Source organism: Anomaloglossus baeobatrachus, chromosome 2 (genome assembly GCF_048569485.1).
Source record: "Anomaloglossus baeobatrachus isolate aAnoBae1 chromosome 2, aAnoBae1.hap1, whole genome shotgun sequence".
Taxonomy (NCBI): domain Eukaryota; kingdom Metazoa; phylum Chordata; class Amphibia; order Anura; family Aromobatidae; genus Anomaloglossus; species Anomaloglossus baeobatrachus.
In genome coordinates, this window is record NC_134354.1 from 397819643 (window position 1) to 397836068 (window position 16426).

Below are 16426 nucleotides of genomic sequence, written 5' to 3' on the forward strand. Positions count from 1 at the left end.
GATTCCAGGGTTCGAGTTTCCCAGTCACATCATTATAGATGCTAGGACTCCCTTCACGTCGTAGTGAGATTTGGTTCTTGGAATTCCTTGGTTCCTTAACCTTGTCATTTTTCTCCGAACCTCACAGGTTCTCTTGACCACTTACATACACAGGGGAACTATTTCCCATATTATTTTTCCCGCCTGCAGGCTGTTTTCTTCCACTAGAGTAAGATCACTTCTCTCAGGTGCTGTGGAATCAACAGGTCAGGTCCCCCTATGGCGGAATCCCCTTCCACTTTTCTCAACTGTCTCGAATCCCTTGCTCCCTCTTAGGTGGTCGGTTTTCTGTTTAGTCATCCTGCGGCAATAATGGGCCAAGGTTCCTTTGGCCTCCGCTTACCTGGTACCTACCTCTACCAGGTGCCCCAGTCTTTCGCTCATTCTTCCTCTCTCAAACGTAGTACCAGGGCCTGTCGGGCCTTTTCTTCTTAGCCTGACCTATCCCTGTCAGTCGCCTTAGTTCCTTAGCGTCTTACGTACAGGCCTCAGAGGATACAGTTTCTCCCTGATCATCCTATTACCCATGCATTTTACACTAGTTCTTAGTGCTCCCTAAGTACTCTAACTCCTCTCCTGTACTTCGGCCCCTGGCCGGGTAGGAGTTCCTTTCGGGGTCTAGGTCCAGGTTCCGGTCAAGTAATCTGGTCTCTCCTAACCCTGTTTTTCGGTTTTTTTCTCTTCCCACCCTTGGGGACTGCTTTAGGACGTCCCATGGTTTCCTGTGTCCCCCAATGAAGCGATAAAGAAAAGCAGATTTTGGGTACTCACCGTAAAATCTCTTTCTTGGAGCCTTCATTGGGGGACACAGCACCCGCCCTTTTCTAAGACTTTAATGGATCCGGAATGTGCTAGTTTTCAAGCTTCTCCTCATACTGCTTTTACACAAACTGATCTCCTCAGCTCCAGTCAGTGGGTGTATACTACGTGGGAGGAGTCAACTTTCTTATTTGCATAGTGTCACCTCCTAGTCCCAGCAGCATACACCCATGGTTTCCTGTGTCCCCATGGTTTCCTGTGTCCCCCAATGAAGGCTCCAAGAAAGAGATTTTACGGTGAATACCCAAAATCTACTTTTTCTGACCAATTTATGGAGGAGTGGAATTCAATACTCTCTGCATGCTCCCTTAAACTGATGGACTTAATTATAAATGAAGAACAAAAACGCATCAAAGATTTAGACACCAAAATTAAGGATGTGCATACTTATTTAATAAGGACTTATGACCCGTCAGATTTTGATAAGTTAAATACAAGACTCAAGAATACCATTGAAAATGTGGAATCCAATATCACAGACCTTAAACAAAGAAGGGAATTTTGTTACTTACCGTAAATTCCTTTTCTTCTAGCTCTTATTGGGAGACCCAGACGATTGGGGTATAGCTACTGCCCTCCGGAGGCCACACAAAGCACTACACTAAAAAGTGCAAGGCCCCTCCCCCTCTGGCTATACCCCCCCGTGGTATCACGGGTTCTCCAGTTTTAGTGCCAAAGCAAGAAGGAGGAAGCCAATAACTGGTTTAAACAAATTAACTCCGAATAACGTCGGAGAACTGAAAAACCGTTCAACATGAACAACATGTGTACCCGCAAACAACCAAGAAATCCCGAAGGACAACAGGGCGAGTGCTGGGTCTCCCAATAAGAGCTAGAAGAAAAGGAATTTACGGTAAGTAACAAAATTCCCTTCTTCTTCAGCGCTCTATTGGGAGACCCAGACGATTGGGACGTCCAAAAGCTGTCCCTGGGTGGGTAAAGAGATACCTCATGTTAGAGCTGCAAAACAGCCCTCCCCTACGGGGATGTCACTGCCGCCTGCAGGACTCTTCTACCTAAGCTGGCATCCGCCGAAGCATAGGTATGCACCTGATAATGTTTGGTGAAAGTGTGCAGACTCGACCAGGTAGCTGCCTGGCACACCTGTTGAGCCGAAGCCTGGTGTCGTAGCGCCCAGGACGCACTCACGGCTCTGGTTGAATGGGCTTTCAGCCCTGAAAGAACCGGAAGCCCTGCAAAACGGTAGGCTTCCAGAATTGGTTCTTTGATCCATCGAGCCAGGGTGGCTTTAGAAGCCTGCAACCTCTTGCGCGTACCAGCGACAAGGGCATCGGAACGGCGTACGGGCGCCGTGCGGGAAATGTAGATTCTGAGTGTTCTCACCAGATCTAGCAAACGTAAATCATTCTCATACCGGTGAACCGGATGAGTGCAAAAGGACGGTAAGGAGATATCCTGATTAAGATGAAACGAGGATACTACCTTAGGGAGAAACTCCGGAATGATGCGCAGCACTACCTTGTCCTGGTGAAACACCAGGAAGGGAGCCTTGGATGACAGAGCTGCCCGCTCAGACACTCGCCGAAGCGATGTGATCGCAACGAGAAACGCCACCTTCTGTGACAGGCGAGAAAAGGAAACTTCCTTCAGAGGCTCGAAAGGCGGCTTCTGGAGATCAACTAGAACCCTGTTCAGATCCCATGGATCCAACGGCCGCTTGTACGGGGGTACGATATGACAAACCCCCTGCGGGAACGTGCGCACCTTAGAAAGACGTGCTAGACGCTTCTGAAAAAACACGGATAGTGCTGAGACTTGCCCTTTGAGGGAGTCTAGCGACAAGCCCTTTTCTAACTCCTATTGTAGGAAGGAAAGAAAGATAGGCAATGCAAATGGCCAGGGAGACACTCCCTGAGTAGAGCACCTGATTAAGAAAATCTTCCACGTTCTGTGGTAGATCTTAGCGGACGTGGGCTTCCTAGCCTGTCTCATGGTGGCAACGACTCCTTGAGATAATCCTGAAGACGCTAGGATCCAGGACACACAAGCCACACAGTCAGGTTCAGGGCCGCAGAATTCCGATGGAGAAAACGGCCATTGAGACAGTAAGTCTGGTCGGTCTGGTAGTGACCCCGGTCGGCCGACCGTGAGATGCCACAGATCCGGGTACCACGATCTCCTCGGCCAGTCTGGTGCGACGAGTATGACGCGGCTGCAATCGGATCTGATTTTTGCGCAGTACTCTGGGCAAGAGTGCCAGAGGTGGAAACACATATGTGAGCCGGAACTGCGACCAATCTTGCACTAAGGCGTCTGCCGCCAGAGCTCTGTGATCGCGCGATCGTGCCATAAATGCCGGGACCTTGTTGGTGTGCCGAGACGCCATTAGGTCGACGTCCGGCCCCCCCCAGCGGCAACAGATTTCCTGAAACACGTCCGGGTGAAGGGACCATTCCCCCGCGTCCATGCCCTGGCGACTGAGGAAGTCTGCTTCCCAGTTTTCTACGCCCGGGATGTGAACTGCGGATATGGTGGATGCTGTGTCCTCCACCCACATGAGGATTCGCCGGACTTCCTGGAAGGCTTGCCGACTGCGTGTCCCTCCTTGGTGGTTGATGTATGCCACCGCTGTGGAGATGTCCGACTGGATTCGGATCTGCTCCCTTCTAGCCACTTTTGGAAAGCTAATAGGGTAAGATACCCTGCCCCGATTTCCAGCACATCGAACTGAAGGGTGGACTCCTGCTGAGTCCACGTCCCCTGAGCCATGTGGCGGAGACAAACTGCTCCCCACCCTGACAGACTCGTATCTGTCGTGACCACTGCCCAGGATGGGGGCTATGGCAATGAGGTGGGAATAAGCCACTATTGCAGAGAGTCCTCGGCCGTCAGGGAAAGGGAGACTTCCCGTCCAGGGAGGTTGACTGCCCATCCCATTGGCGGAGAATGTCCCATTGCCGTTGGCGCAGATGAAACTGCGCAAAGAGAACTGCCTCGATGGTTGCCACCATCTTCCTTAGGAAGTGCATGAGGCGCCTTAAGGGGTGCGACTGGCCTTGAAGGAGAGACTGCACCTCTGTCCGCAGTGAACGCTGCTGGTTCAGCGGAAGCTTCACTATGGCTGATAGAGTATGAAACTCCATGCCGAGATACGTTAGTGATTGAGTCGGAGACAGATTTGACCTTGCCCAATTGATGATCCACCCGAAAGTCTGGAGAGTCTCCAGCGTAACATTCAGGCTGCGTTGGCATGCCTCGAGGGAGGTTGCTTTGACGAGTAGATCGTCCAAGTACGGAATCACCGGGTGTCCGTGAGAGTGCAAGACTGCTACCACTGCTGCCATGACCTTGGTGCCCACCCGTGGGGCTGTCGCCAGACTGAATGGCAGAGCTACGAACAGAAGATGTTCGTCTCCTATCACAAAACGTAGAAAACGTTGGTGCTCCGTAGCAATTGGCACGTGGAGATAGGCATCTTTGATGTCTGTTGAGGCAAGGAAGTCTCCTCGAGACATTGAGGCAATGACGGATCGGAGGGATCCCATCCGGAACCGCCTGGCGTTCGCATGCTCGTTGAGCAGTTTCAGAACCAGAACAGGACGGAAGGAACCGTCCATTTTTGGAGCCACAAAGAGATTGGAGTACAAACCCTCGCCCTCGTTCCTGAGGGGGGACAGGGATCACCACTCCTTCTGCTCTTAGAGCGTCCACCGCCTGCAGCAGGGCATCTGCTCGGTGGAGAGGTGGGGCCGTTCTGAAGAATGGAGTCGGAGGACGAGAACAGAACACTGTCCTGTGCACGTGAGCACAATGTCCGTCACCCACCGGTCTGTGACCTGTGGCAGCTAAATGTCGCCAAAGGCGGGGGAGTCTGCCATCAACCGCGGATGCGGAGAGAGAGAGAGAGCTGAGAGTCCTGAGGAGACCGCCTTGGTAGCGGTTCCTCCGACTGCCTTCCTTGGGCGAGATTGAGCCCGGCCGGAATCTGAGCCCGTCTGAGGTTTTGTAGCCCTTTTGCACGAGGACAATTGGGACCTGCCGGAGCTTGGGAAGGACCGAAACCTCGACTGTACTTTTAGGACAGTATTAACAGGGTAAGTCGCAGTGCAGACATTGCGGGGTTACGGACGCCTCTGCGGTACAGATGTCCCTGCTCAAGGTCAGCTGCGCAAGAACAGCAGAAAAGGTTAGGTTGCCAATACGGCTGTGGATGCCGGAGCAACCGACACGCCGATAGCCTCCTAGACAGATTTCAACCAGAGTCCATCTGTCTGTGAATGCATCTTGAAGTGAAGCCCCATCTCCAGTGCACCTATGGCTCCATATGCAAGCCTGGAGATTGGAGAATCCACCTTTGGACCCTGGGTCCAGCGCTGACCACGTCAGGGGAAAAAAGGGATAACGTGTATCCTAAAAACGTTTGGAGAAGACGCTTATCTGGTAAGCGTGGTGTTCCTGGACTGCTTCTCTGAAGTCAGCGTGGCCAGAAAAATACTCAATATCTGCGTGAGACACTGAAAAGGAACTTCTCCTGTTCGTCTCCTATCTCCACTGGGGGAGCTGAGGGAGAAAGATCCAACCTTCCATTGATGGACGGTATAGGATCATTCCGTATGGCGTTACCACCCGGTGTATCCGGATTGAGAGCGATGTCAGTATCAAAGCCCTGAAGAGCTGCCTTTTGGTCAAGTAGATTGCCCATGGGTGCAAGTCTCTATATTATGACTACTCCGTCCCTGTCCATGGACAGGGTTGACAGGAGGTTTCTTTGGCCACAACTAGTAGAGCCCCGGCAGACGAAGTGCTAGAGACCCCGGCAGACGACGCGCTACAGGGGAGCATGCACACAATGGGACGGTGTCATGAACAGCATCCCATGTAGTAAAAACAGCACTGAAATCTGTGTTGCTTTTTTGCCGCTGCCGACTAGCTATCTAGAAGTATATAGCCAAGATTGGTGACCGTACATTGCAATGTATAGCATACAGGCATAAAGTACAAATGACCACTGCAGCACAAGCAATACAAGCAGCATAGAAGCCTGTGCCCTGGCACCCCTGCTCTTCTGCTGCTGTATACTAGTCATCTAGGGGAATATAGCCCAGAAGAGTGACCCTACAGTGCAATGTATAGCATACAAGCACAAGTACAAATGAACACTGCAGCACAGGCAATCCAAGCAGCATAGAAGCCTGTGCCCTGGCACCTCTGCTCTTCTGCTGCAGACTGGTCATCTAGGGGAATATAGCCCAGAAGAGTGACCATACAGTGCAATGTATAGCATACAAGCACAAGTACAAATGCACACTGCAGCCCATGCAATACAAGCAGCATAGAAAAAAACCTGTGCCCCAGCACCCTTGGTTTTCTGCTGCTGTAGTCTAGCCATTCCAGAAGAATATAGCTAAGACTAGCGACTGTACAGTGCAATGTAAACACAAATGAACACCTCAGTCGTGCAATACAAGCAGCCTAGAAAGCCTGTGCCTTAGCACACCTGCTTTCCTGCTGCTGATGTGTCGCTCCCCAAGCGGGCATATAGCGACCTATGTAGTTAAAAACAACACATGTATACACTGCAGTTATATGTGGACAGCACTATGTGTGCCTCTTACCGCCCGCCTATAAGCGGGTGTATGATCGCCACCGTCCTGCCTTGGAGCCGAAAGTCCGAGCTCTGCAGTAATGGCTGCCGGCTTCTTCCCCAGCTCGTGTGAGTAGGGGCGGGCCGTGGGCGTGCCCCCAAGGCAGAGCGGGAATCCGGCGTCCGACAGTGTGCAGTGAGAGGGCTGGAGCATGTAAAAAGGCTCCAGCCCTCGGCGCTGCTGATTGCTCAGCGCCTGTCCCCTTCCCTGAGTGACAGGGAGGGGGCGGGAACGAAGCGGCACTAGGCCGCAGAAGCCGGGGACTGGAGTTATAAGCGCCGCCGCCGTAAAAGCGCGGTCGGCGCCCAGTCCCCGGCGAACTACAAGTCCCAGCCGCGCCGCCGCTCCCGGAGCGTCCGGCGCGGTAGTTCCCAAAACACAAAGTCACTCAGCAAAGCTGCAGTGACTGTAACCCTTTACTGTCCCCGGCGCACTAGCACACCCAGCAAGTCTGGAGTGTGCTGTGCCTGTGTGTACGGGGACACAGAGTACCTGTAATGGTGCAGGGCCATGTCCCTGAACGGTACTCCAGCTCCTTATCCAGCAGGTTCAAATGGGTCTGTGGATGGAGCCCGGCGTCAGAGCTTTGAGGCCGGCAGGATCCCACTTCCTCAGAGCCCCTCAGGGGGATGTGGAAGGAAAACAGCATGTGGGCTCCAGCCTCCGTACCAGCAATAGGTACCTCAACCTTACAACACCATCCAGGGGTGAGAAGGGAGCATGCTGGGGACACTATATGTGTCCTCTTTTCTTCCATCCGAAATAGTCAGCAGCTACTGCTGACTAAAATCTGTGGAGCTATGCGTGGATGTCTGACCTCCTTCGCACACAAAGCTAAAACTGGAGAACCCGTGATACCACGGGGGGGTATAGCCAGAGGGGGAGGGGCCTTGCACTTTTTAGTGTAGTGCTTTGTGTGGCCTCCGGAGGGCAGTAGCTATACCCCAATCGTCTGGGTCTCCCAATAGAGCGCTGAAGAAATAAATACCGCAGGGACACCAGAGATTATGAGTCCAAGCAAGTCTATACCTAGCATACAGCCACTAGGACCAAATCCATCCTGAAAAAACGCAATCAATATTCTTACAGTAGCAAAGCGGTATATTTTTCATCTACAGATAACGATTCCACTGATGGCAGTGTTACATCATATGAGTCTAATAGGGAGAATTACACACCCCGCCCCTCAAAAAACTTCCAGTCAAAAAACATAAATCACGCAGAGGGGGCAGGAAACATAACCGGAGAGAAAGAGAGATACCCGCTGCGCTCCAAGAAACACAGATATTGATGAAATTAACTGGCCAGGATTATTTGGACATTCCAGTATTGAACCTATCTGCCTGCTTGCTTACTAAGCTCTGCACAAATTAATATATTACAAAAAGGACTGAACTTTGCCCCTAACCACAGGGCCAGCCTATTCCAGACCCTAAAGTTTGTTAATAGGTTCATTAGAAACCTTACGGTGAAAAGACATTTTTTCGACACCACGCAGACGGATACTGATGATTTGAATTGTCCTCCCGCAGAAAATTCAACCCACATTCTATTATACTTGGGTTTGAGAGAACAGATTTCCATCTTACAATTGCATGAGTTGAGCTATACCTGCATGGACACATCGAAACCCCTCCCCTTTGTCACCAAGAATCCTAATTTCTCCAGGGCCTCAATTATGGACACTTTCCAAGATGTCATTGAGACTGAAGTTAGGGGAGTTCTCTCTAAGAAATCTCAAACCCAGCATAATCTGACACCATCTGAGAGGAATGCCTTGAAACTGTTGAAGGACAACAAAAATATAATTGTCCGTGGAGCCGACAAAGGAGGCTCAGTGGTGGTGTTGGACAACTCTTTATATGAAAGGGAAGTCAATTTCATCTTAAATGACCCCTCCACCTATAGACGGCTGTCTTGAGATCCAACACTAGACTTTTCATCTACTTTACGGGTTTTGCTGTCACATGGTCTTGATTGGGGAATCTTTAATAATAAAACTTATGAATATCTTACCGTAGATACCCCTGTGTGTCCCATTTTCCACGGCCTGCCCAAAATTCATAAAGGAGTTTTTCCTCCCCCGTTAAGGCCTATAGTCGCTAGTACGGACTCCCTGACCAGTAATTTAAGTGACTGGTTGGACCACCACATCCAACCACTCGTAAAACGCACTACTAGACACATTAAAGACACAAAAAATCTTTTGCAAAATTTGGACAAAATAACCTGGGCTAAAAACTCCTTCTGGGTGACAAGCGATGTGGTATCTCTGTATCCCAGTATACCACATGATAAAGCTTTACAAGCGCTTAGTTACCACTTGGAGAGATACAGTACATTCTCTGATGTATTCAAAGAATTTATTCTTATGGCCACAGGTTTCCTTTTGACCCATAATTTTTTCCAATTCAATGGGATTTTCTATCTCCAGGTTACCGGATGTCCTATGGTGGCGAGTTTCTCATGTGCCCTTGCCAATATTTACATGGCCTATTGGGAAGAGCAATATATCTATGCAGACAATAATCCATTCTTGAGATCCATCCATGGTATGCTAGATATATTGATGACCAGCTCCTAATTTGTAACATGGGTGATTTTCCCACTCCCCAACGGGCCATGGAAGCTATAGGCACTTATTTCAATTATAACTCTCTCAATTTGAATTTTATTGTGAGTTTTCATGGGGATTCAGCGCCCTTCTGACACATCCGTTTATCTTGTGACCCTCTAACAGGTTCTGCGAGTTCCACCTTATATAGGAAACCTATTAGTGGGAACACCTCCCTACATGCTGACAGTTGCCACATGCCCCACACTTTGCGGAATCTACCTGTGGGTGAGCTCCTACAAGCTAAAAGGCTATGTTCGGCTGAAGTATCATATAACAGGGAAGCTAGTTATATCAGAAGTAGACTTAGCAAGTGGGGCTACTCGAATCAGATATTGAATCGGGCCCATTCCATCACTGAGAACAGAAGTTGGAGCAGTCTTCTTGAGGATTACTCTAAACCCCCGGTATCCATGAACCGGGTCACTTTTTCTACCCCATTCAGTACGGACTTTTTTCAAATAAAACACATTATTCAACGTTTCATTTCCCTTTTAAGGCAAAATACCGTGCTTGATTCCATCCTTCGACCCGGGGTGAATATAGTTGTCAAGAGAGCTGGCACTGTGGGCAACCTGGTCGCACCCAGCATGTATACTTCCAGAAAATGTAATAAATCCTAGCTCAGTGTGTCGGGCTCTTATAGATGCGGATCCAGCCGATGTGGCCTCTGCAAATTTATGCACAATGTTAAATTTATTGTAAGGAACCAAGATGAGAATTTTACCATTAATTCGTTTATTAATTGATCCTCTACGCATATTATTTATGTCGCTACATGTGCTGAATGCCACAAAGACTATGTTTGGTTGTACCTCTAGGGCCCTCAGAACCAGGATTTCTGAGCATGTTCGCATACTTTCTAATGCCTCTGATCCCACTTCTGTAAACTATGCCGTATTAGTTAAAAAACGTTCTCTATCTGGATTAACCAGACATTTTGTAGAACAACACTCGGCAGATTTTTCATCACTGGTTATCACCGGCATGGAACATATACCCAGACCCCCCCGTGGAGGGGATTAGTTTCAGGCTCTTCTCCTTGCGGAGGCTAAGTGGATCTTGAAACTTAATTCCAGATACCCCAACAGCTTAAATTATCGATCAGATTTACGGTATATTTTCTGAGAAATATCTCCCTTAATATGCGCTCATAATAATACACCTTGTTGGGAGATTTTTTATGATTTTTCACGATTTTTTCATGGTTTGTTTTTTATAGTTAATATTTTATGGTAACGTATTTATATATTAAATTGATGGATATACCCATTTATTTATTTTTCGATTTACTTACCATGAAATCTCTTGATCATTCTGTTTTCATATCGTGAATGATACCTGATCTTCTAAATTTCTTCCATTTCTGATCCTTTTTCTCACCAGGATTTTTTCATTTGTTATGACTAGAGTAAGCATGCCTGAAACTAACCAGATTCTATGTGATCCTCTATGCTCACCTGCTCCCTATGTAATCATGTTATTTTTTTCCCCTCCCCTATGTCCAACTAAACGAGTGAGTCTATTTCAGTAGTCTTGTGTTGGAGAGGAAATACTTATGATTAAGGATTCCTTTGTTTTTACCGTAGTCCGAAACGCGTAAAGTTCCTTTCCCTGCTTGTACACCGTTTTGGTCTCCACATTATATTCTTTATTTCAAGCATTAAAAAGGTAATGTTTTTATCATAGAAGAGTCTGTGCCGTATCCTTTCCTCTTCCGCTCTCCTTCACAGTGATACTGGCTGGGACCTGCCAGTGCATACCGAGCACTTGCGAATGCTACAACCCTACAGGTGAGCTGAAATCTCTTTCCTCTCATATACAAACAGAGCACGGGGCATATACAAACATGGGAGCACGGGGCAAACATGGGGGCACGGGGCAAACATGGCTGCAAGGATGTTGGAAACGTGCAAAGATGGAGAGAAACATGCAAAGAGGGAGAGAAACATGCAAAGAGGAAGAGAAACATGCAAAGATGGGGGAAACATGGCTGCAAGGATGGGGAACCATGCAAGAATGGGGGAAACATGGCTGCAAGGATGGGGGAAACATGCAAGGATGGGGGTAAACATGACTGCAAGGATGGGGGTAAACATGACTGCAAGGATGGGGGAAACATGACTGCAAGGATGGGGGAAACATGACTGCAAGGATGGGGGAAACATGACTGCAAGGATGGGGGAAACATGACTGCAAGGATGGGTGGAAACTTGCGAATGCTACAACCCTACAGGTGAGCTGAAATCTCTTTCCTCTCATATAATTAATTAATTAATTAACCCGATGTGTACTGTAGCTAGGAGAGCAGGGAGCCAGCGCTAAGCAGTGTGCGTGGCTCCCTGCTCTCTGCACATGTAGCGACGTTATGATCGCTGCTGCGTCGCTGTGTTTGACAGCTAAGCAGAGATCATAACAGCGACTTACAAGGTCGCTGTTACGTCACCATTTTCTGTGACGTAACAGCGATGTCGTTGTCGCTGTCACTATGTGTGAACCCAGCTTTACAATTTCTTTCTTGTCACAAACATATCAAACATTGATGGCAAAATAATTCAGTGAAATGCAGTGACTCTGGGCATCCCAGCAAAGGCAGTGGGTTTCAAGATATGACATTCAGACACATTGTTTTGTGAGGATCTTCACAAAGAATGAGCATGTCAGTTTGTGTGGTGTTTTTCTAATCTGCTTTTGCTATTGAAAGCATTATTTATGAGCTCAAAAACCTTTCAGGTGATGCGTTGTTTTTTAAAAAGCTGATCTGCTTTTGCAGCTGAAAAACATATCCTCAAAAACCGCAGCAAAAACGCTGTGTGAATGCAGCCTTAGATCAGGAATAGAACAGACATTTATAGGACATTTCATAAGTTTCCCAAATTCCTATGAAAAAATTTTCATTGCACTACTGTCCCCAATTTATTATATATTTTGAGAGTCAGAGTCGGTGCATTTTATACCGACTCAGACTCCACCAAAATGAGCTCCGACTCCACGACTCAGACTCCACAGCCCTGATTTGCACAGTCTACATTGGCAGTGAAACAACAAAAATCAAAGCAGAGCCGGAGACAAACCACTGGCCCCAGAAAGAGTAAGTAAAGTTTGTGTCTTTTACACCCAACTGTACATGTAGGCATAAACCTCCTGAAACAGGAAAACCCCTTTGAAAAGTGCACACATTTTTGGGCTGTCTATATGCCAGAACTTAAAGGTGCAAGGACTTGGGGTGCAAATCTGCAGTCATTCTACATGGCTGCAGACTTATGAGTCCTCACAGCACACAATGTGCATGGGGTTAGGGTTCACTGATCCTGGAGGTGGTTGGTCATGTGCACACAAATATACGATTTACGGCCACATTCCAATGAGACTTATGATCAATTTGACACATGTCTAGTCGGCACGTGACCGCATATATGCAAACCACATACTTACTGTAACGCGCCCGCCTGCAAGCAATTTTGACGAATCTTGAGGAGTGCACACTAAGCGCGGTGAGTTTTCACAAGTCTGCAGTCATATAATGTGACTGCACACTTGCACCCCAAGCCTGGACAACCCCTTTAAATCTATGCAAACTGACAGCTGTTGTAGAATTCAACTATTCAACTACAATTTCCATCAGTTTTATAGTAAATTTGTGTGTTGGCTGTATTCTCCCTTTTGCTATGAAGGCTCTGAACAAATTATTGCAGAATTTTTGCACGGAAAACATTTTCTATAAATTTTGCTACTTTTTTTCCCCACCAGAAAGCTGCCGTAGAGGGTATAAATTGTCCCCTATGCATTTGTTTAATTCCAGGCCAGCTTTTATAATTACATTGCATCCCATATTTAAATATCAGTATATGATTTTATTAAACACTTCATTTTTGTTTCTGTTCTTACAAAATCCAGACATAGAAACCAGAGAGCATTTCTTTTAAAATAAAAAGTGCAAAGAACTGCATAAAGTTATGAACAGCTGGCGATACACGCATTTATCCAACATTCATGAGTAGCAAAAGAGGTCTCAAAAAAGACATATATGTGTTTACTGGGAATGTGCATTACAAAATAGGAAAGGGGATGGAATCGGTGAGTGCCGATCACTGCCATAAATCTTCAGTTCGCCCAAACTTGAAAACGAGGCCCCTGCAAAAGAAAAGAAATTAAATTTACAGCGTGAAAAGTTAGCATTTTTATATGTACAGCATTCAGAAAAAGTATTTACCCCATCTCTAGGTGTCTCGTAATATGGTATACTCATCATACTGAAGGCTTTTTATGACTACTTATTTTACAGTGACCAAAAAGGGAAAATATGCAGTTTTAAACTATTAAACGACATATATACTATCAGAATTCTCCCATAACACCTCAAGGTATATAGTAAATTCCAGAACATTGACTATAAAGCATGCTATCAGGGCGCCCCTTTTAATAAGAAAACCAATCATTGTGCAGGCATGACGCCTCAAGGTTAAAGTCGAAAATGTTAGTAAGCAGATTTACTCACCCGAAAAAAATGAAAGCATTTTGAAAAAATACAGCTATTCCGGGATAGACCACTTCAGCATCTGCGAGAAAAACAACACAATTTATATTTTCCTTATATAATAAAGTACAGTATGTATAAAGATGCACCATATTAACCCCTACAAGATCAGGCCATTTCTTATTTTCCAAGCGGGATGAAAAAAAAAAAAAAAAAAAAAGAAAGGTCATTATTTAGGTTTCATTTTTACAGTATTTATTGTATGGTAAAAATGACCACATGATTCTTAAAGGTATTGTCCAGCCTTAACACTAGAAGTCCCAGGAATTTCGAGCTCCATAGGGTTCCAATGGTAGAAATGTCAAATGACCCCTCTCTGGGACTTCTAGTGTTAAACTACAAGGACTGTCATTTTTATTGTTATCATTTTGGGGTACATATGCTGTTTTTGTTACTTATTCTTGCATCTTTTTGGAGAGGCTTGTTGACGAAAAAGCATCAATTCTGCCATGAATATTTTATTCTTTGTTTTCCTCCCGGGCTTAATGTATGAGTCACATTTAACATAGATTTAACTTTTTGCAGATGTGAAGAAACCAAATATATTTATTTTTTTAATTTATTTTGTATTGTGAAAAGAAAAAAAAAAAAAAAAAAAAAGGGGGGAGAAACTATTTTACTATTGTTTAGTCCCTCTAGTGGATTTGAACCTGGCATCTATTGTATACTGCAATATTACTTTATTGCAGAATATAGTAAAATGGACAATTTTCCAATGAAGACCAGCCTTGTGCTAAGCTTCATAGAAATATAACATTGGCTGCCATGGCAGCCTTCCGCCGCCTCGTGACTGCGATGTTGGGAGGCGGGGGAAGTAAGGGAGAAGAGTATGGGCACTAGACTTAAAGCTTCCGCTGACAGAGAAAAAGTATTAGGGGCAACACAGTGGCTCAGTGGTTAGTACTGTAGTTTTGCAGCGCTGGGGTCCTGGGTTCAAATCCCAATGGCGAAAATGATGATGAGCTCTGTAAAGTGCTATGGAATTAATAGCACTATATAAGTGACTAAAATAAGTAGTTAAACAGCAATGTTCTGAGCTAGCTTTGATGGCTACCATTACCGGTACATGACGACTGTATAACAGTACGGTGGAAGCTCCGGTCCCCAACCTGCTCCATATGCGTACAATCACTACGCAACAAATATGAACATTGTAACTCAGGGATAGCTTAAAATGCACTCTTATCAAAATCAGTAATAAGAGTAGGACTACACTGAGGCTCTAGTCATGTGATAAATCGCACAACGCAAGCACAGAGGTACCTTGGATTACAAAGCTTGACAAAAAGAACATGACGTGTCTGCACTAATGTTGCTGGTGGGAGACCTCACAGTATTGTGTGATAGACCAGACTATAAAGAGAAACATCGGGGGAGGTCCTAGACAATATAGTGTGTTATGAACTGGTAACCGTGGATGATCACAAAAAATCCCATTAATCAGGAAAACAAAAACCCACAAAATTAGTTGGAAAGTAAGCTGACCACAATCCCCTATCTATCGGACAACACTAGAAGTAGCAGTGGGATGTTCCTAACACACCTAAACACCTCGTCACTGCTGGAGAAACTTTCTACACCTCAAAGATAGAAATGAGGAATCCTAACTTGCCCCGGAGCAGTCCCCAAAGGAATAGCAAGCCCCCAACATGTAAACGGTGATGTAAGAAAACACAATGCACAGATAGAAAATAGAGATAAGCAAAGGTGAGGCCCGACTTACTAGATACAACAGAACAGATAACTGATCGTGGCCAGCAAAAAACCCTGCAACAAATACCAAGCTCCTGATAGAAAAAATACCTAAGACCACACAGTCTTCCCCCACTATATCAGGTACTCTTGTGCCAGACACTTTAAACAGAACTGCAGATATAATGGGAAAAAACAAAATCACAAAATAAATAATATTCAAAAGTGCAAATAATCAAAATCAGAGAAACTCCCTTTTTTGCTGAAGGAACTGCCCTCTCAAAGATAGCAGAGAGCCTGATCCTCACATGCAAGAAAACAAACACAGAACAAAATGAAAAATGAACACAGACACCCTTAGGTGCAAAACCAGCAATTAGGAAAAGAAAACCTGCAGACTTATCTGGAGTGAATTCTGACGCAGGATAAATAGAGGAAACTGAAGGACAATTCCAAGTAAACTTCAGAGGCAGAAGCAAACATTTACCACCAGCAGCAACTAAGCAGAAACTGCTCTCCTATATTCACCAGGCTGGTCAGCAATAGGACTTCCTGGATTCCCAATTAATACCAACACCTGTTTGAGTTACAGATTCAGACTCCGCTTCATTACCATTCCTGGCCACGAGCGGGAGCTCCAGCACCCACTCGGATGACATTCACAATAGTGGTCCACAACAAAAACAGCCCCACCCCATATCATGTATGACAATACTTGTCGTAAGAAAAAAGTATTGTATCTATATTACATAAATACACATACCTGAAGAGATAATATAGATCAGGGCTGGGCAAAGTGCAGCTCGCGGGCAACACCCGTCTTTTTTACTGTTCCAATCTGACCCATCTCCCGATGTCAAGGTTATTACCTGGACCACGGTCAGACAGTGTGAGTATACAATGCCCACCCTGACATGCGTTTTGACGTCACCTTCTTCAGAGTCGTCTCCTCCTGAAGGTGGTGAAGATGAAACGCGTGTCAGGGTGGGTTTCGCATACTTACACTGTATTTATAAGGGCTATGTAGGAGCTCACATTATATATAGAGAGGCTACATGGGATCTCACAATCTATATAAAGGGACTATCTGGGATCTCACAATGTATATAGAGGGGCTAT

The 16426-nt window shown here is 46.1% G+C and overlaps 1 protein-coding gene across 1 annotated transcript in view; it reads right to left on the reverse strand.

Moving 5' to 3' along the window:
* Positions 1-12911: 12911 nt before the first annotated feature.
* TMEM50A (transmembrane protein 50A) overlaps positions 12912-16426 on the reverse strand; it is a 34944-nt gene continuing 31429 nt past the window's right edge. The window contains exons 6-7 of the mRNA XM_075334110.1: positions 13577-13637; positions 12912-13212 (exon numbers count right to left, since the gene is read on the reverse strand). Of these exons, the coding sequence (XP_075190225.1) occupies positions 13167-13212; positions 13577-13637 (107 nt within the window). The 3' untranslated portion in view covers positions 12912-13166. The remainder of the gene's footprint in view (positions 13213-13576; positions 13638-16426) is intronic.